The sequence below is a fragment of the Pollachius pollachius genome (genome assembly GCF_949987615.1).
Source record: "Pollachius pollachius genome assembly, chromosome: 3".
NCBI classification, from domain to species: domain Eukaryota; kingdom Metazoa; phylum Chordata; class Actinopteri; order Gadiformes; family Gadidae; genus Pollachius; species Pollachius pollachius.
Genome location: NC_136936.1, coordinates 49,106,499 through 49,126,723, shown reverse-complemented (window position 1 = coordinate 49,126,723; position 20,225 = coordinate 49,106,499). Strand labels below are relative to the sequence as shown.

General features: G+C 46.7%; 2 protein-coding genes across 3 annotated transcripts; both read left to right on the top strand.

Moving 5' to 3' along the window:
- Nucleotides 1-2,765: 2,765 nt before the first annotated feature.
- On the top strand, nucleotides 2,766-10,224 carry LOC307072295 (acetylcholine receptor subunit alpha; the record flags this gene model as incomplete). The annotated part of the gene is made up of 9 exons (XM_079731534.1): nucleotides 2,766-2,808; nucleotides 3,804-3,946; nucleotides 4,063-4,107; nucleotides 4,372-4,481; nucleotides 4,980-5,175; nucleotides 5,906-6,143; nucleotides 8,514-8,737; nucleotides 9,103-9,342; nucleotides 10,096-10,224. The coding sequence occupies 9 exons, from the start codon at nucleotides 2,766-2,768 to the stop codon at nucleotides 10,222-10,224; spliced, it is 1,368 nt and encodes a 455-aa protein (XP_079587660.1).
- Nucleotides 10,225-11,244: 1,020 nt separating this feature from the next.
- On the top strand, nucleotides 11,245-20,139 carry gpr155a (G protein-coupled receptor 155a). Of its 2 annotated transcripts, none has more exons than XM_079732562.1 (16): nucleotides 11,245-11,329; nucleotides 11,961-12,448; nucleotides 12,743-13,142; nucleotides 13,555-13,723; nucleotides 14,413-14,529; nucleotides 15,240-15,323; nucleotides 15,655-15,775; nucleotides 15,862-15,946; nucleotides 16,719-16,809; nucleotides 17,341-17,551; nucleotides 17,874-17,963; nucleotides 18,240-18,379; nucleotides 18,643-18,738; nucleotides 18,824-18,888; nucleotides 18,987-19,124; nucleotides 19,368-20,139. In XM_079732562.1, the coding sequence occupies exons 2-16, from the start codon at nucleotides 12,010-12,012 to the stop codon at nucleotides 19,576-19,578; spliced, it is 2,457 nt and encodes an 818-aa protein (XP_079588688.1). In that variant the 5' UTR covers nucleotides 11,245-11,329; nucleotides 11,961-12,009; the 3' UTR covers nucleotides 19,579-20,139. The 2 variants fall into 2 exon arrangements, with proteins under 2 accessions (XP_079588688.1, XP_079588687.1); XM_079732561.1 differs by having other exon boundaries at nucleotides 14,413-14,568.
- Nucleotides 20,140-20,225: the final 86 nt, after the last annotated feature.

The following is a 20,225-nucleotide window of genomic DNA, read 5'->3' as shown; positions in this document are numbered from 1 at the left end:
ATGTATACCGTGAATCTGAATGCGGCAAACGGCGGAATGGAATGCAGGCGCAGAAAAAAACAACATTAATGCAATGACATGCGCTCCTTTTTTGCGACACGCTGTCTTTTTTCGTCTTTGCGATCTGCATATTCACACTGAACGGTTCCACCCAGATGCGAAGATGACTGTGTCCCCCGTCCAGAAACCCATCAATCAGACGGATTCACCGGGAGATTAGACCAGAACCCACGGTGCTGCGGCTCTCAGCGTGCGGCACACATTTTTAATTGCTGGATGTATTGCGCACACTGCGTCACGTGGGAGCTATCCATTTGAGTTTTAATTACCCACAAGGAACGCCTCTCAACATGATTTCTGGAAAGCAGTCACGCCTAACTGCAATTATGTGTGGCTCATTACCAGATCAAAGTGTTAGGCCCTTGTTTGGGCTACAGAAACAAAGACGGGGTAAATATAAAACCGGCTAACCGTATCCAGTTTGAAATGTAAAAAAGAAGCCTACAATCTTTGTTATATTATGTTATGTGTTGCGCACTAAATAAGATTCTGGACCTAAAGGTATTCAGATTAATACAATTTTTTGGTCGTGTCTTCTGCTGTCACTAATATTGTTCTGGACTTGTAGTGTCGCTCTCTATCAGCAATAAGAAATCATGATGTTGATTTAATGGAAGTCAAATCCCAACCTGTCTTTGTTGATTCTGCAGAAATATTAGTTTTCTGTCGTCACCATCCAGCCTTTCAGAGCAGAATAATCAATCATTAGTCACACGCGTCTATAGGACTTTATCTGATGGTCGCAGATCAAACCGAGGAGATGCTTATCTTGGCTTCATGGCTGTTCATGGCATACACCAGGGCAGAGCCGTCATTTCAGGAACGGTTTCCATATATAGTGCACATTATAATAACAATAATAATCCCGGGTTCTATTTACCAGAATGTAATACTCTAGAATAGCCGTAAGCTTGGACAGAGCTGACCTCCGTGTTCATTGGACAGTTCCCAGTTCCTCCAGCAGGGGAGTTGACCTATATTTCCAAATGTTGATAAATGCCAAACCGACCAGTTCACTGAGCTGAAGTCGACATTTGTTCCACAATATCGCGTAGTGTGTGAGGTTTCCGTTTGTCATTGTTATTTGGACCGTAGCATTTTCAAGAACCAATATAGTAAAATATGAAAAAACTATTTCATTTCACCTCATCATCAATGTATTTTATAACAAAACACATTTTAATCACGATTTATTTATGCCATCTGTTTTTCTTTAATAAAGAAAATAAGACCTACTTAAAAATGTAAATAAATGACAAATGCAGATATTAATTTGTAAAGTGCTTAGGAATCAGCCTCACAGGGTAGTAGAGCATCCTACATCTCTGTTCATTGTTAATACCTTTTCCAGTATGACCATCCCTCGATATATATTTATAATGCCAACGTGCATTAATAATAATCTCCCCCATGCCATCCCTAATCCTCATTGGTTCAGCATAATCCAGATCTTCAAAGAGACTCAATCGCACCCAACATGTCGCCAAACGCTCACCCCCCCCACCGCAATCTGCACCGTTATAATTATTTTGCTTCAATTACTCTTTGTATCAAAGCAGAGATTTAAAATATAGGTCACATACGCGAACCGGCACGACGGGAAACCCGGGATGATGAAAAGCTGGTTAATTAATACGGGGGAAATAATGAGAAGGAAAACGGTGGCAAATGGACGGGTTCAATGACGGCTGGGAGGCTGTGTGAGAGGGAAGGGTGAACTGTAGCCTCCCAGGTCATCTCAGGTCAGGTGGTCCTGATGAGAGGAGGGGGGGGGGCGTGGTCCGACGACAATGGGGGAGGGGTCTTGAGCGTCGTGGGGGGTGGAAGTTGAAAGGTTTGAAAGGGATCGCTCTTAATTCAGGCTTGGCCAGAATGGTGATTGGGTGGTTAAGTGAGATGGATGAGGCCGGTGGCTGAGTGACTGGGAGAAGATGGAGTTGACCTGCCCACAGCAGGCTAGCACAGGTGTAGAGAGAGAGAGAGAGAGAGAGAGAGAGAAAGGGAGAGATAGATAAACAGACACATAGATAGAGGGAAGGAGAGAGAGATAAAGTAAGTGAGAGAGAGAGAAGAGAGAGAGAGAGACACGCATACAGAGGCACAGAGAGACAGACAGAGGGAGAGAGTCAGAGACGAGAGACAGACAAAGAGAGAGAGACACTGAGAGCAAAGGGTTGCAATGCTTTGTCACACAAAACGGCTCTTGCTATATTGAATATAAATAAGAATTATAGATTTGATTTTATTTGACAAATGGTGTATAGGATTTCCTCATTAAAGGGTTCATTCTGCTTGTGGAAACCAACAAATCATAAGTTGGATGTGCTAAGCATAGTTTAAAATGGACTTTGTATCAAAAGGATCAATCAAAATATAATATCTCTTGATCTATTGATTGAACTATTGTATGCTACACAAGCCTGTCCTTTCACAAGCAGCCAGGCGATGTCCCACTCCCACAGCTAGATAAGTCAGCTGGCTATAAGGTATCCCATAATAAGCCCTCTTGCTTACGGGATACTTTATCACTCAGATGCTGGAGAATGCCCGGCTGTCAAATGACACACTTCGGCCCGGGGCTCAAAGTTAGAGCGGGGGTAAAGAACTCTTACCAGTTGTCAACTGGTGAGTCCGCGAGGAGGCTCACTCCCAGTATGTCCGGGTGCTCAGTGTAGCTTGTGATACTCCAACGGGAAGCCAGCATAATGGAGTGGTTGTTGTTCCTCTTTCACCTGGTGTTCTTGGCAGGTAAGCAGTGGTGACGGCGGCCATATTTGGAGCACGTTGGGTAACAGTTGGGAATGAACTTGGTGGAGTAAAGTATGTTTGAGTCCTCTGATACGTTATCAATGTATTTGTTATGAATGCGACTTATTTATAACTGCTTTTTTTTATTTAATCATTGTATTGGTTAGGACGCTGGAGGATTTGTTTCTTGTCTACGGTACAGGCTGTTTGATTGACAGGGCCATGTGTGGGGAAAACACACACATGCTCACATTACGTTTATCTCGGATCCCCTGCGTTCTTCTACTGTTCAGTGGAAGTTTCTTCTAATCATTGTTCTAATGTTGCCAACTGGCCCGGGGTTCCAAGGTCAAGGCGAAACAGGACACGGCCTCTGGCTTCTGTCGAATATGTGAAGCACATTTCTGGTGAAATACAATCTCTTTACTGACCCTCACCTCCGCTTGGCTTTGCCAATCCTATTCCATGCATACTACGGCCTATTCTTGTATATTTCCTACTCTCTTTACACACATTCTATTATTCTTCATAAACTTATTATGACACATATGTTACTCTTCTATTTATTTTTCAATCCATGTCTTTCCAATTCACTAGCATCGCCAGGTGGCTACGTAGCATAACACTGGACAATGTAGTAACTAATCACACGTTGGAATTATATACAGAACCAAATGTTTTTTTAACGCCTTAGACTTAAAAATAGACTTGAACTTTCACACGCATACCGCATGTAACAGGAATACATTATGTGTGACTTACTTTGTGTCTGTTTGTAAGATGCATTTAAAACCAACCCAACAAAAAGCAAGAATACAAAATGACTACAACCTGAACGTAACTTATACACTTGAAGTTATAATAGTATCAACAGAGGAAGAAAACATGCACAAATGCATTCCCAACTGGAGATGACTGCCTGGAACCAACAGCTGTCTGTAGTAAGCCACTTCCGCCTAGCATAACAAACCACGTCTTTTGTGTTGTTACGGCAGGGCCAGCCTGGGCCTCCACCGACGAGACCCGGCTGTTCCAGAACCTGTTCACGGGGTACAACAAGATGGTCCGTCCGGTCCATCACTTCAAGGACCCGGTGGTGGTCACCGTGGGACTCCAGCTCATACAGCTCATCAGTGTGGTGGGACGGCGAACCATCCAGTCCTTATTTTAGCTCCCATTCATTCAGCCACGCGTCTGTGACGTGGGGTTCTCCTTCGACCCGAAATAAAACTAGTTTTGCTTCGTTGTTTTCAGGATGAGGTCAACCAGATTGTCAACAGCAATGTGCGGTTGAAACAGGTATGCGTTGTGTATGGCTATTTAAATCAATTTCTTACACAAAATGTTAATCCCACAATTTAATCAAAGTTTAATCTAATGGTGATACGTGAGTTTTATTAGGCATTCGAGAATGTGCTATTTTTTGATGAAATCCTGCCTTTTTTCCATAACGTATTCAAGCCTATGGTTACATTACCCAATGAATATTAAAGCATATGCAAATCCATATGCAAATGCAGCTAGTTATTTCTGACAGCGCCCCATCTCCTGCCCGTCACACAGAAATGGAAGGACGTGAACCTGCAGTGGAGTCCAGACGACTACGGCGGAATCAAGAAGATCAGAGTCCCGTCCACGGATATCTGGAGGCCTGACCTCGTCCTGTACAACAAGTACGCATCCCGCTCAGATCCACGCGGATCCATACCTTTGTCCATGTCACATCTCACACCGTTACACATTTAATTCACACCCCTTTATATGCAAATACAAACGCGGGGACGCAACCAAGCGTATTTCCTGTGTTGTTCACACACACCCCCCCCCGACCCGACTCGGTCGCTAAGCCGGGTGGCAGAGCTCCGATTGCATCAGGCTAAATCTGGCCTCTGCATCGCACGTTCCCGTCACACCATATGCTGCCACTGACACGCTGCGGGCTGTTTCTCTCTCTCCCTAACAACCAGCTCTGCTTCCACCACAACCTGTGCCACGCCGCGCTCTGGTTGGCTGGTCGGGGGCCATTTGAGTGCAGACATGGCAGGGCCCCCGGGCTCCTAGCCTGTCCCCCTCTGTTAACATCACCCCCTCCCCTCCCTCCCTCCCCTCCCCTCCCCTCCCTCCCCTCCCCTATCCGTGTTGACTCTGTCGTTGTTTATCTGCGTCCACAGCGCTGACGGCGACTTCGCCATCGTGCACGAGACCAAAGTGCTGCTGGAGCACACGGGCATGATCACCTGGAACCCGCCCGCCATCTTCAAGAGCTACTGCGAGATCATCGTGCTGCACTTCCCCTTCGACCTCCAGAACTGCAGCATGAAGCTGGGCACCTGGACCAATGATGGCACCCTGGTGGTCATCAACCCAGTAACCCTCCTCTCCTTTACTCTATGACAGAGACACCCTGGTGGTCATCAACCCAGTAACCCTCCTCTCCTTTACTCTATGACAGAGACACCCTGGTGGTCATCAACCCAGTAACCCATCACCGTCCTTACTCCCCTCCAGACACTGATTTCATAACGACATGCACCCATGTGTATATCGAAATTAGATTCCTTAAAGGGCCAGTGTGTAGGATTTAGTGGCATCTAGGGGTGATATAGCCAATTGCAACCCAACGATTTCTCCCTCTAACTCAACCCTCCCTTTCCAACGACAAGGGGAAGCTATGATGGCCTGTACTGGCCTGTAAGGTGCCAGTAGGTACCACCTAAATGATGTCATCTTCTAAGACAGCATTGAGCAGTCAAGTGTCAAAGTGATGAGGTTACTCAATAGATATATAAATTCTGTTCAGTTATTTAGTCTGTAAAACTGTAGGTCAAAGCATACAAGTAAGATGGCAATCAAGATAAAAAAGAAACGTCCTCTCTAGGGCTGTTTGTCAGTTCATTGTCCTCAGTCTACCTGTAGGCACCCTTGAGTAAGCTGCCCTACGCACCTACATACTCCTTTAGGACCTTTATCTAAAAAACACTGAGTCATTGTTAGTCCCTCTTGGAAAAAGTTCTACTTACTAAACGACTGAATGGTCGAAGGTAGCGTTAGCGTCACAGCCCTGACGCCACGCCCATCTCTGTCACCGTTCCCCTAGGACAGCGACCGACCCGACCTCAGCAACTTCATGGAGAGCGGGGAGTGGGTGATGAAGGACTACCGCAGCTGGAAGCACTGGGTGTACTACGCTTGCTGCCCCGACACCCCCTACCTGGACATCACCTACCACTTCCTCATGCTGCGGCTGCCGCTCTACTTCATCGTCAACGTCATCATCCCCTGCATGCTCTTCTCCTTCCTCACCGGCCTGGTCTTCTACCTGCCCACGGACTCGGGTGCGTAGCTGCCGCCTGCGTCAGCCGTCCCTCGCGCTGGGCGTGTTCGGTCGTCGGTCTGTTTAGTGGTTCGTCGTGTTGGCCGGTTTGTTTGGTTTATTTATCTGCTCGCTCATTCATTCGTTTTGACGTTCGTTTGGCGCCTCAAGGGTTGATTATGGTTCCATGTCCACGCAACGACGCAAGGGGGCTTACGGACCCATTACGTCCTTGCGGACCCTCCTTGCGGACCCTGCAAGGGCCTGACGTGCGTCTCTCAAAAATTGTAACCTTGCTTCGAGGGCTGTGATTGGTCCGCTCACTAAATCCTGACGCAGAACCAAAACAGGTTCACGACTGCATCAAAGCGACTGCGTGGTCCCTGCGTTGCGTCGACATGGAACCATAACCTAACCTTTAGCCCAACTCAACTCAACTCATGGCTTTTGAGATATAATTCTCATGTTTGTTGTACCGTGCGTTTCAAATGAACGTATATGTCTCTTACTGAAGCACACATACGTTGATTTGACTTGCACGTTATACATTTACATTTAGAGCATTCAGCAGGTGCTTTTATCCAAAGCAACCTAGAATAAGTACATTTGTCAGAAGGAGAAACAACAATACCTCGCTGTCGGTACGGTAGTTCATAGAACCAAGTGCCAAGCACTAACAATCTCTAGGTTAACCCGTTCTCAGTACACAACAAAGGTAGCTAGGAGAAGATGCTACACAACCAAGTACTATAGACTATAGAGCTTAATTAAAAACATGAGAAGCGTGTTTAAAAAGCCATGAGTTGAGTTGAGTTGGAGTAAGGTTAGACTCATCGTGTACCTAAAGTGAACAACAAGAGTAGTTGATCTGTAACTGCTCCAGTGCGGGTGTGATGCGCTGCAGCAACACCTCGAAACTAAATGAACTTCACGGTGGTGTCAAGAACATCCCATAATAATAAAAGGGGTGTCTTTAGTTTCTAGACGAATCCGCCGTTCAGCATGTCCTCCTCCGTACGCTGGTTTCTACTGATCATAACACAGGCTCGAATAGCAGTGATGCTTCTACTCTGCATCACTCTGGGCCCGCATCGAGCCCACAGTCAGACCTCCTTCCCTGTCTGGGGGTCTGCCTCATTACCCAGAATCCCTCTGTGCTGTCATGTCTGGAAGCCGAGCGCGGCTTTAATGTATAATACATCACATGCGCGCTGTAGTTCTGCTGGCGCCGCTGACAACATGGCTGCTGATGTTGGGATGTCAGTGCCGGGGGGGGTCCTTTGTGGATCAACAGAGTGTGTGTGTGTGTGTGTGTGTGTGTGTGTGTGTGTTTGTGTGTGTTAGATTTGTGTGTTTTGGGCTCTCTCTGAAACCAAACAAAATCAATGGGATCAGACGACCACTCTTCTAGATATGGAAAATCCTGCCTTAAGAAAAGGATTCCATAAATATGATTACCTTGGAAGTCGATTGCAGTAACAGTCTCAATGACAGCAATTTGTTGGCGCGTCAAGTTGTTCCAGTGGATTCCCGCTCGGCAAGAAGGCGTCAGGAGTATTGGCAATGTGTCTCTAAGACGCTGTCTACTCCCGTGACTGGAATACATTCTCACAGAGAGGTTATCGGCAGCTGACAACCACCACAGAGCTTATTTACATTTCGGGTGAAATGCGAGGAATATAATTTTTTTAAATTTATTCCTTGGAGTTTTCTTGCCAGAAACGTTATCGTAACGTCTAAAGCTTGAGATGACAAAGGCTGCGGTAATCATCGTGATCAGCGATGCACAGCCCCCCCCCAGCCAAACCCCCCGTCTCTATCTCGGCACACATCTGCACACATCTGCATAGTTTACTGGTTCACTCGGCTTCTTAGAGTCAGTCAGAGTCAGTAGATTGATTCATTGATTGATGAGATTAATGGATTCCTGGCCGGTTCATGGCTCTCAACGCTGCATGTATTAGGACAGAGGGGTTCTCAAGTGGAGGGTCGCGTACCATCAAGGGCTATATTGAAGGGGGTCCTTGGAGATGGTACTCGGAAAATGTCTACAAATATGGAGGAAGGAGAATCTGTGAAAAAATAAGCTAAAACCACCAAAATGTGGTTAGTAGTGGGATTTACACGCACTAGTTCCGACCCACCCTGTGGCTTTTAGCTTTAGGAGAAATTTAGGAACAGTTTCATGACTTTCCATCATCTGGTTATCCCGAGTCGTGATGCAAAAAGTATAATTGATCCTTTCCCTCCCTGAAATGTTTTATAGCTCTGAAAGGGGTTCTTGGCTGAAAAATATCTCTGCGGTGGAACTTAAAAATTAAACATTGCTTGAGAACCACTGTGTTAGGAGGACTTTCGTGGAAGGTGCAAGTTAATGACGTGGTCGTTGCAGGTGAGAAGATGACCCTGAGCATCTCCGTCCTGCTGTCCCTCACGGTGTTCCTGCTGGTCATCGTGGAGCTCATCCCCTCCACCTCCAGCGCCGTGCCACTCATCGGGAAGTACATGCTCTTCACCATGGTCTTCGTCATCGCCTCCATCATCATCACCGTCATCGTCATCAACACCCACCACCGCTCCCCCAGCACCCACACCATGCCCGAATGGGTCCGCAGGGTAAGCCCTCCCGACGCCACAACATACGGACCGCGCACGGTTGGACCTTGGATAGTTTGCGTTCTACCGCCATCTGGTGGCGGTTGCGTGAAGCGCGTTTAAATCGAACCATGTTGTTGTTTTTGTAACACCCTGACGACAACAAGGCAGACACATATTGTCTTATTAATAAATAGATGATAGACAATTTGTTAGCAGACAATTAGGCCCATTTGTGTACAACTCCATACCAATGTGGTAAATACAATTAAGGAATTAATTTCACTTTTCGATTCATTTGAACACATTACTCATGGCATTACTAATTACAATACTCCTGACAACTGATTCCTCATCGGGCCCTCTGCTTCCTCCTCCTCTCGCAGGTGTTCATCGAGACCATCCCCCACATCATGTTCTTCTCCACCATGAAGCGGCCGAGCAAGGACAAGCCGGACAAGTGTGTGTACGGGGAAGGCTTCGACATAACGGACATCTCCGGTAAACCCACGCCAAGTGCCATGCCCTTCCAGTCGCCCATCACCAAGAACCCTGACGTGCGGAGCGCCATCGAGGGGGTCAAGTACATCGCCGAGACCATGAAGTCAGACGAGGAGTCCAACAACGTAGGCCACCTTGTTCCTTCGTATAACGGTGTTAAGGGAGAATGCTGTATGTGTGCGTGTTGCCGTGCCTCTCTCAACGGCTTATTATGGTCCCACGTCGACGCAACGCAAGGACCACGCCGCCGCTTCGACGCAGTCGTGAACCTGTTTTGGTTCTGCGTCGGGATTCAGTGAGCGGACCAATCACAACCCTTGCTGCTGTGTCGCCTCGACGGAAGGTTACAATTTTCGGGAGGCGCACGCCAGGCCCTTGCGGTGGACCCAAGGAGGGTCCGCAAGGACGCAAGGGGTCCGTATACCCCCTTGTGTTGCGTGAACGTGGGACCATAATCAGCCCTTCACTAATACATTTACATTAACATTTACATTTAGGGCATTTAGCAGACGCTTTTATCCAAAGCGACTTACAATAAGTGCATTTGTTAGAATAAGTACATTTGTCATAAGAAGTGAAACAATATATCGCTGTCGGTACAGTAAAGATGTTCGTAGAACCAAGTGCAAGTATTACAATCGCTAGGCTAACCCATTCCCCGTGTAAAGCAACGATAGCAGCTACTGTAGATGCTACACAATTAAGTACCTTGAATAAGTGCAATGTACAAGTGCCAGGACGTACAACATTCAATGGTGGCTGTGCATTGGTTTCTATGCAGAGTCGAGGTGAACTCTGAACAGGTGAGTTTTGAGTCTTTTGTGGAAGCTGGTGAGCGACTCAGCGATAATACATGCTTTCTTTTTTGTGTTTCTCAGGCTGCCGAGGAGTGGAAGTTCGTGGCCATGGTGCTGGATCACATCCTGCTGTGTGTGTTCATGGCCGTGTGTCTGATCGGCACACTGGGGGTGTTTGCCGGGCGTCTCATCGAGCTCAGCATGCTCTAGAGCAGCGGTTCGCTTCCTAGCCTCCTTAGGGGCTTAGGGAACGAAATTCAAGGACCTCCAAAGTTGGAGGGAATGATTATAAGGGATATGTTTTTAGAAATGTTGGCAATAAAAGCAGAATCCAACAGGAAAATCTGTTTTTTGGTCGAAAGTATGTATCAAAGTGGAGCTAACTCTGCCATTACATAGGAGAATGAATTGAGAATGAAGCAAATAATAGGCAGAACTTATAATATTGAAATAAGCAACTATCCTTTTTCAATGGCTTACTAGCCTGATGGTCAGGTTTAGTCATTACATCGCAAAGCATTTCAGGCCACACCTAGTCTTGCCTGAAGAAAGGTCAATAGGTCAGCTTCACGTCACCATAAAAAAGTCCCCTTTTGCCTATGAATTCAAGATTCAAGAAAACTTTATTTATCCCCATGGGGTATTTAAGGAAGCCTAGTTTGATGGCCTGGGTTATTTACATTTTATACTGCATGATGTTATAATCTAATAGTGGATTGTGTTTGTGTTTGATTTTGAACATACCGTATCCTATTTTTGAATATATGAGTTGTATAAATATTGAATGCCCTTCATATTATTTTATGTTATGTTCTGGTAATGAAGGGTTAGGGTTAGGTTTGATGTTTTGTGTATTACATTATTAGGTGCTACAGGAAATACGTATTCATCTTACTAGAGATTGACAAGAAAATACTATTACAATTTTTAATAGGATATGCGGTTATTTCAAATGATCTTTTTGGATAACTGAACTAGTTTAACAAATTAATTTTTTTATTAAAAACCTATAGACCATTTAACACTCCATTAAAAGTAAGGACTGGTTTTACATCTTCCAATATATGTATAACAGATAAACAATGAATAAAAATCGATACACAGTCTATGTCCAACGTTTATTTTTTTTATTAAACGGAACACACCGTAGAATGAATCTAAGCAAATCGTAATGTTGCGCATCGTGATGCACGCGCATGCGCAGAGTCAGCGCCGAGGCTCCGCCCTCAGGCTGGTTCCGGCGTCTGTCAAATCAGAGATTGCGAAAGTTGGAGGCGACGCACATTTGAGAAATGGATCCGGAGACTCAAAAACTGTAAGTGTACATTTGAATGCTTCCCATTAAGTTTTATGAAACGTTGTGAACGAAACGTGAAGGGTTATTCTCACAAATAGAGAACTAGTTCTGCATAGCAGCTCGTTAAAGGAGAACAAACACTAATTCACGACAGTCCCACGGCGTTCAGAGACTGTTATAACAGCGATGACACCGCATCCGATCATAATACATAATCTATAGGATAACTATCACAGGCGCTCTTGATTATACCTTTAGAGCCGTCTTATGGTTTAATGCGTTGTCTTTATTCATAGGATCGCTGCTCTACTTCGCGTTTGTCTTCTGAAATGCACACAGTGCGTTAGAAATCCACACAATGCCCTTGCGTTGTTTTTGCAGGGGTTGAAGCTCCTAGGCTACGCTTTTGTTTAAACGTGCATTAAATGTGTGATGTAATGAGTAATGTGATCAGTGATGTTATGAGTAATGTGTTCAAATGAATTGAAAAGTGAAAATAATTCCTGAATTTTATTCTCCACATTGTTATGGAGTTGCACACAATGAGCCGAATTGACTCCCAACTTATTGTCTAATCATCTATTAATCAACACAACAGTATGTATCTGCCTATTGAGGTTGTCACAACAACAAATCTTTTGTTTCCTAGTGGACATTCTTTACCACAATAAAAGCCCCCTTGCGGCCAGGCATGACAGATGATCAACGTCATGGAAGCCACTGAGATGAGCGGCAACTCGTCCTCTGGTGGGGAAGACATGGACCCCCACGCAGCGCACGCGATGATGTCCATTAACAAACTGTTCCCGGCCCTCCTCGAGTGCTTCGGGATCATATTGTGTGGGTACATCGCCGGCAGGGCCAACATCATCACGTCCACACAAGCCAAGGGACTAGGGAATTTTGTGTCAAAGTTCGCCTTGCCCGCCCTACTGTTTAAGAACATGGTGGAGTTGGACTTCGGGGACGTCATCTGGCCGTTTCTGTGGAGCATCCTCATCGCCAAAGTGTCTGTGTTCTGCATTGTCTGCGTGCTCACCTTGTTTGTGGCCAGTCCTGCCAGCCGCTTCTCCAAGGCGGGCCTCTACTCGATATTTGCCACTCAGAGTAATGATTTTGCTTTGGGCTATCCAATCGGTAAGTACTGTGCACCTCCCCACATCGCCTTGTCTGTGTCTGTCCCATTCTCCGTCTATTCCCACAACAATACGTCTTATCAGTGTCTGTTCGTCTGCCTTGGGAACACGCTGTGCGCCCTTCTCAGCTTCCATTAGGCGCTTATTTGGATAAGTGAGCTGACATGGAAACGCCGCTGCTTCGAAGGTTATGTTAGTAACGGATCCGTCCCCAGCGGTTCGACTCTGGGCTGCTCCGGGGTCGGGTTCCCCGTTCTCAAAGTTCTCTCCTCCCCTCTCTCCGACCGCTCCGCAGTCAACGCCCTGTACGGGGACACCCACCCCGAGTACCTCCAGTACATCTACCTGGTGGCCCCCGTCTCCCTGGTGCTCCTCAACCCCATCGGCTTCGCCTTCTGCGAGGTGCAGAGGTGGAAGAGCCAGGGCGACCAGCAGCAGAGCAAGCTGGCCATCGTGGGCCAGGTGGCCTTCCAGGTGCTGAAGAACCCGGTGGTGTTCATGGTTTTCATCGGCATCATGGCCCACTTCCTGCTGCACCAGAGGGTCCCGGCCTTCATGGTGGACTTCGTGGACGGCCTGGCCGACTCGTTCGGGGGCGCGGCCCTGTTCTACCTCGGCCTTTCCATGGTGGGCCAGCTCACCAGGCTCACCAAGTCCACTGTGGTGGCGCTCATTCTGCTGGTGACGGCCAAGCTGTGAGTGGACGCGCACACTGCTTGTCCTGCGGCTTTGTTTGTTGCGCAGGATGGCCTCAAACTAGAACGCAGCCTGTTGTGTTGTGTTGTGTTGTGTTGTGTTGTGTTGTGTTGTACAAGCCCAGACGTTCACCTTGGAGACTGATTACACACGACAACACATAACCCAGGCGTTAGGAAGAAGGCCAGCCCTCTCAGTTCTCTATAATCAACATACCTTTTAACAATATGCCACATTGTTGACTTACACATTTAGTCGTTCAAGCAGACGTTCTTGTCCAATCGAAGCCTGCAATAAAAACGGGTTTGTCTGAGCTTTTAACGGACTAACATGTGTGTGGCTTCTGCTAGCTCTCCGTGCGGTACGGCTGTCATGGTGACCCCCTCCCTGTGCCTCGCTCCCTCTCGCCAGGTTGGTGATGCCGCTGATCTGTAAGGACATGGTGGACCTGCTGGACAACACCAACACCAGCGCCGCCAACCACTCCAGCCTCTCCAACTACGCCTTCATCTACGGCGTCTTCCCCTCCGCGCCCAGTGTGGCCATCTACGCCGCGCACTACAACATGGAGCTGGAAGTGGTGCGTGGCCTCTCTGTGTGTTTATTCTTCCTCGGTGGGGATTCAACGAGATCGCCGCCTTATGCTCGAAGGCCCTGCGGTTGAGAATTTAGAGAGAGCAGAAGAGGGAAATTTGGAATTGGAAACTGAACAACCCCCCCCCCCCCTCCCCCCAAAAAAAAATTCCCTCCCTCTCTGCTTCACTCACTACGTTTCTCCGCAATTGAGAAGTGTTGCATTTCACGCACCTGTTACATTTGGCTTCCTCAAACCGATCAGGGAAGGGATGCCCTGATTGTTCCTGAAAAACAAATGAAGTCTGTCTCAAACGCAGACGCAGGCACAGTCAACTAGAAACAGATATTCTCAAAGCACATTTCACTCACTAACGGCTCATTCATTACAAATTACATTTAAATCTTACCTAGAGCACACTTTTAATAAAGTGTGTCTCTGTCTGTCTGTGTCTCTATCTGTCTGTGTCTGTGTCTCTGTCTGTTTCTCCTTCTGTCTGTCTGTCTGTCTGTGTCTGTGTCTGTCTGTGTCTCTGTGTCTGTGTCTGTCTGTCTGTGTCTCTATCTCTCTGTGTCTGTGTCTCTGTCTGTCTGTGTCTCTGTCTGTCTGTGTCTCTGTCTGTCTGTCTGTCTTTCTGTGTCTGTGTCTGCGTCTGCGTCTGCGTCTGTGTCTGTGTCTGCGTCTGTGTTGTGCAGGTGACTTCCGGGATGGTGTTGAGCACCTTCCTCTCGGCTCCCATCATGTACGTGTCGGCCTGGCTGCTCACCATCCCTGGCATGGACCCCAAGCTACTGATGGAGTCCCTGCGAAACGTTAGTTTCGACATTAGCATCGTCAGCTTAGTGGCACTGGTGAGTCATGTCCCTGAAACCATGTGGCTGCGGCTAGCCGTGATCTCTCGTTGTTGCTAGTTGTAATAACTTTCTCTCATGGCTCTGTGTGTGGGGTGTGTTTGTGTGTGTGCCAGTCCTTGGGTTTAGTGTGTTTATTTATATTTTATTGTTTTTGCAACTGAGGCCATTTGTCATAGGATCACAGGATAACACTGAACAGGTAATATCTGTTTTGCGTCAGGTTGAACATTTAAACTGAAGGGCGGTGGGAACCAAAATGCTTCTAAGAACTAGTTTAGTAGATTCAAGGCCACCTAATACTTTCTTTCTGGAGAAGTGATCTACTGATGGAACAGAATCTTCAAAGTCCACTGAGCTATGTTTAATTCTTACCCCGCCCTCAGCTGAGAAAGGGAAGTCTGAATGCTTTCAGACGTGTGTGCCACTTCCCCATTTAAAGCTTTTCCAAGTAAAAGTGGTACAGCAGCATATGGCTTGTTGAAAGTATACACATGTTTGCAAAAAAGTGGTTTTGTGTTCATTTTTATTTTCTTACGGTTTCATGCACACCTTTTTAATAGTTAACGTGTAACTACATTACACGTTCACAATGGCTCCATTGACACAGACATTTTTGTTTCAGCTTGTTTATATCCTATGTAACTATGTATTTTGTCTCTGCTTGAAAGGTTTGGACCATAGCCGTCATGTTTCTCAGTAAGAAGTACAAGCGACTGCCTCACATGTTAACTGTCAACCTCCTGTTGGCCCAGGTGAGTCAAGCAATCCTTAACGTTCAATAACTTCTTATTAAATTCCTTATTTACTGTTATGACCAAACCACAATGCATACCAGGTTAATAATACAGTTATGCTATAACCGTTCTTTTTCTTTCTTTCTTTCTTTCTTTCTTTCTTTCTTTCTTTCTTTCTTTCTTAATTATCTATCTCTCTTCTTAAATAATAACCTACTGTATTATGTCTTTCTTATAGTTCAGAACTAGTATCCACTTATATATTTTCTTCCCCCGTTCATCAAGGTGTAGTTTCCTGGTTATGTTGATGATTAATTTGGGTTTATGTTTGACCCGTGTCTAACCACAGCTCCTCACTAGCATTGGCATGATCCTGTGGAACTTTGCCGGGAGCTCGGACAATTTCACTGGGAAGGTTTTCACGTTCATGCTGCTGTTCACCTCACTCAACAGCACCTACGTCTGGCCAGGTAACTGCCCCTCGTACAAACACCTCGCACACCGGGTGTCGTGGACTAGGATGACATTGTGTTGATATCGTGTTGTGTTTTTGTAGGGCTCATCGTGCTCTGCTTGGTGCTGATGAAGAGGAGTGATGAACTCAAGGTTTACCCGGGACTCCTGGTGATCATAGGCTGGGGGTGGGTCACTGTCGGTCAACACACACACGCACACACTCACGCACGCACATGCACACGCACACACATACAGGCACAGGCGCTGGTACACATGCTCACATATGCAAAGTACAAACACATACACCGCCAATGCACATGCAAAACCGGTTCTTTTTGAATAGGTGTAACAACAACAGGTAAAACTACTTGTGTTATGAGATGCAGGTTAATCCCTAAATCTCCCTGCCTTTGACCAGTGTTTCCTTACACACATCTGGGATTGACATGCAAGATATATTGTGCAAACCAATGAGGGAAGAGATGCCCTCATTGATCAGAAACGACTTGGAGCGGTTTAAGATTGAAATTGGCAAGTAGAGGGGCAGGCAGAGTCAACTTAAAAACTGATATTTTCACAGCCCATTTCACTCACTAAGAGCTTATGGATGACTATGCAAATGATAACAACATACACTCAAATAATGGCTCTTAAATTTTACAAACAGCACTTTGCCCTTATGTTGTGGAAAGTGCACACTTTTTATGACATGCATTTCCATGTAACAGCATACATTCAGTTTTATTTCAGCAGGTCAATCATAACTGTACAGGCTGAAACTGACGTTTTGATGCGGTAGTCGTTTGGTCCACACCTATTTTCTACCATCTTACACCTCTTTAAAGGTGTACAGAGATCTAAGACCATTCATTAAATCAATATTTGTAATGCGTAGCAGAGCACTGGTCTCAGTTCCAGACACTCGTGTTCTGAGTTGTTTTCTGTTTCCTGAAACAGGGTTCCTGCTGTAGTGACTGCAGTGTTACTGATTTCTGGGGAAGAGGGCGACCACACAATTGACCCGGCGTTTTTCTACGGCAGACCACAGGTACGGTCTCTCCCACCCCGCCCCCACCCCCCATGTTTTCATCACAGCCACAAAATGGTACACAGATGTTCTCTGAATGCTCCGGCAGAGAATCGGAATGCTGTTTTGCTTCCTGTTCAGTTTTTTGCATTCCGAGGAATTTGTCACAGAATGCTGGTGTCGGGATATCAATACAAATCACAAAATCGACTTCAACATGATTAAACCTAAAGTAAGATTCACGATAAAAGGAAATGAGTATTCTGTGAAAATTGTGAAAAGTCCCTTTCTCTCGCGCACACACGCACGCACACACACACACACACGCACGCACGCACGCACGCACGCACGCACGCACGCACGCACGCACGCACGCACGCACACACACACACACACACACACACACACACACACACACACACACACACACACACACACACACACACACACACACACACACACACAGACACAGACACAGACACAGACGCACGCACGCGCGCGCACGCACATCCTCAGTTACCTCACAACACTTATCTCTTCATCGTCCACCAGCTCGTCTGCAGCACGGTGGTGCTGGCCCTCAGTCTGGTGCTGGTAGGGGGGGCTCTAGTGGGGCTCAGCAGGGGCAGCTGGGAGCCCAACTACCAGGTCCTGGGGCCCGACCGGGCCGCCGAGGAGATGGTGTCCGAGGGAGAGCCGCCGCCGCCGCCGCCGGGAGGGGGCAGCGCGCCTGTCGTCACGGCGATAAGCATCAACACAACAGGTGTTTTGTGGTTGTTGTTTTTTCCTCTCACAACGGTCCCTTATCAGTGGAATCCTCCTGAGTCAAGTATTAGTCCACACAGATATTTCCTCTTTACAAAAAGAGGCCTGTCAAATAACAACCAACACTGGCAAAGAAAAAGTATTATAGGCTCAAAGGTCGAGTGGCTTTTCAGTTAAGTCTGTTTAATATTATGACCGGTGTAGCGTAATCTAGCCAGTCACCAAGTACAATAAGTCTAATATTAAATGCTTGTGTACATTGTGAGTTCACCAGTGTGTACCGAGACTGTGATAACACATGACTCTCACTTTGTTATCAGAGTGCCACATGTGCGAGTGTGCGCCGGTCGAACCCATGCCGGATATGATTATCAGCACAAACATAAACAACGCATCTACAACAAACCCAGGTGACGTACTGTTAGCCAATGGCCAATGTTTAAAGAAGGCTAATTTACCTCCATTAAACTTAGAAAATGTATTTTTTTCAATGGCTGGTAAATCGCATTTAACATTTTACTATTGTATACTATTGTTTTTCTTGCGCCAGAGCAGAATAACATTTCTTTCTTAAATCCCAGATCATTCATTTTCTTCAGTTCTTAAAAATAACGCTATATTCTTCAATATATTTTTTAAGCGTTCCAGTCCAGCATTTCAGCGTTGCGTTCTACCGCCCCCTGCAGGTCAGTGTGGGAACAGCTGCGAGGTGGCGGACTGTCTGCTGATTGAAGAGGAGGACGAGCAGCTGCTCAACCTGGTCACAGACAGACAAGTGGCCCGACACTCCCTGCTCAGCCTGCTTCTGACTGTCAGCCTGTTGGCTGTGAGCAAACACAAGCACTCCCCATCACTCACCCATCACTGCTATAATGAACCTAGCCGCCTAGTTCAGCACTGCCCAGTAAAACTGTATGAGAAACAAGGGCTTTTTAAAAACTGTGTATGTGGAATTAAAAATGTTATTTTGATAGCTAAAACTTAATAATATAACATATTATTTCTTATTTTTTTACATTAACAACTGACTGTTCCAGTTGTTGCTGTGTAACACAGCGTTTCCATTTCCGGTTCCGACCGGTTTTGTAGAACCTATCCAGCTGCCTGTGGCTGCTCTTCAACCACGTTCCCGGTCGGCTGTACCTGGAGCTGCAGTTCTTCTGCGCTGTGGTCAACTACGGACAGGTAGGAACTGATCTCAGGTCATCCACGTCCCTACGCGAGTCTGTGTTACCGTGGTAACCGCTGATTCGTATCCTCCCCCCCGCAGGGCTTCATCTCCTTCGGTTTGTTCGGGCTGGACAAACACTTGATCATCCTGCCGTTTAAGAAGAGGTACATGAGCTCCCCTCGTCTCCGTTTCAGTACGTTAGGACATTATTTTTAAGGTGCATTTATTGTAATGAATGTTGTTTTGATGTGGGGGATATCAGGTGGCATGATCTGTGGAACGGGAGGAAGCGGGAAGTGCGAGTGCCGAGCGAGCTGCCCGTGGACGTCCAGATGACCTGCTTGCAGTTCGTCAAGTACCACAAGGACCAGTGTTCCCAGGACATCGTCAAGAAGAGACGGTAAGAGAGCTCGCCCAGACTGGTCGCCCCGGCCAGGGCCGATGGACTGGGGGGTGTAAGGTGGACAGGCTTCGGGGGGCCCAAGGCAGAGGGGAAGTTTTGATTTAGATTTGTTTTTTTTTGTTTGTTTTTTTTCTACCACCCCCTAGCGGTAGGAGCGCCACACTGCGCCCGGTGGCCAGTTTTACGCTGCGTTTAGGTCACGCGAAATTCCTAAATGACATAATAAAAAAAGTCTTGCAGGTGCGGGGAGCGGACGTCGACTCACACCTTCCTGGGCAGCGACCTGGTGGCCTGGCTGCAGCAGACGGGTCTGGCCCAGGACCGGGGCGAGGCCACGCTCTACGGGGCCCGGCTGCAGCAGGGCGGGGTCCTGCAGCATCTGCGCCAGGAGCAAGACTTCCAGGACAGCAACTTCTACTACCGGTTCACAGACTCAGCCAGTACGGGGTAGCAGTAGACGCTGACGGCGGTTGGCCGTGTTTTAAATGGATGCGTTAGGGACCGTGGGGGGAAAAAAGGATGCAAAAGGGTGAAACGTGGTGTGCGCACGCGCTATGCACGCGCCACATGCTACGGCACTTGAAACTGAGATGAAAGCCAAATTTGAGGTTGTAGGTTTCGAGGGAAACTGCATGTGTGCCACATTCTCGGCCTCTAAAAACGCGTGCTTGATGGCCAACTGTATCAGAACGCACGTACAAGTCCTTCCAACAAACCGAAAAGATTTTGTAGTGACTAGCTCAGGGATCGGAAATCCTTTTATTTATATTTTGCTTTTACTAAAAAAAAAAAAAGAAGAATAATGGACATTCTTCAGTACTACTGATTCTGTGGAAATTGTTTTAACGGGCATCAAGAAGCATGTATTTTATTTGTATTTATTAACAAACATGTTTTCATTATCTACAAAATGATTATACAATATGATTGTAGCACTCTGCGGTCTGTAGTGGAATGTGACACACAGGAAGTCGAATGTGCCTTTTATTGGACTGTCATAGCGGGCTATGATAGATGCAGCTTCAGCCGCTAAATCCATTGCTAGTTAATCTCAATACATTGTTAAGACTGACCAGCTTTAATTTTTTTTTAAATTAA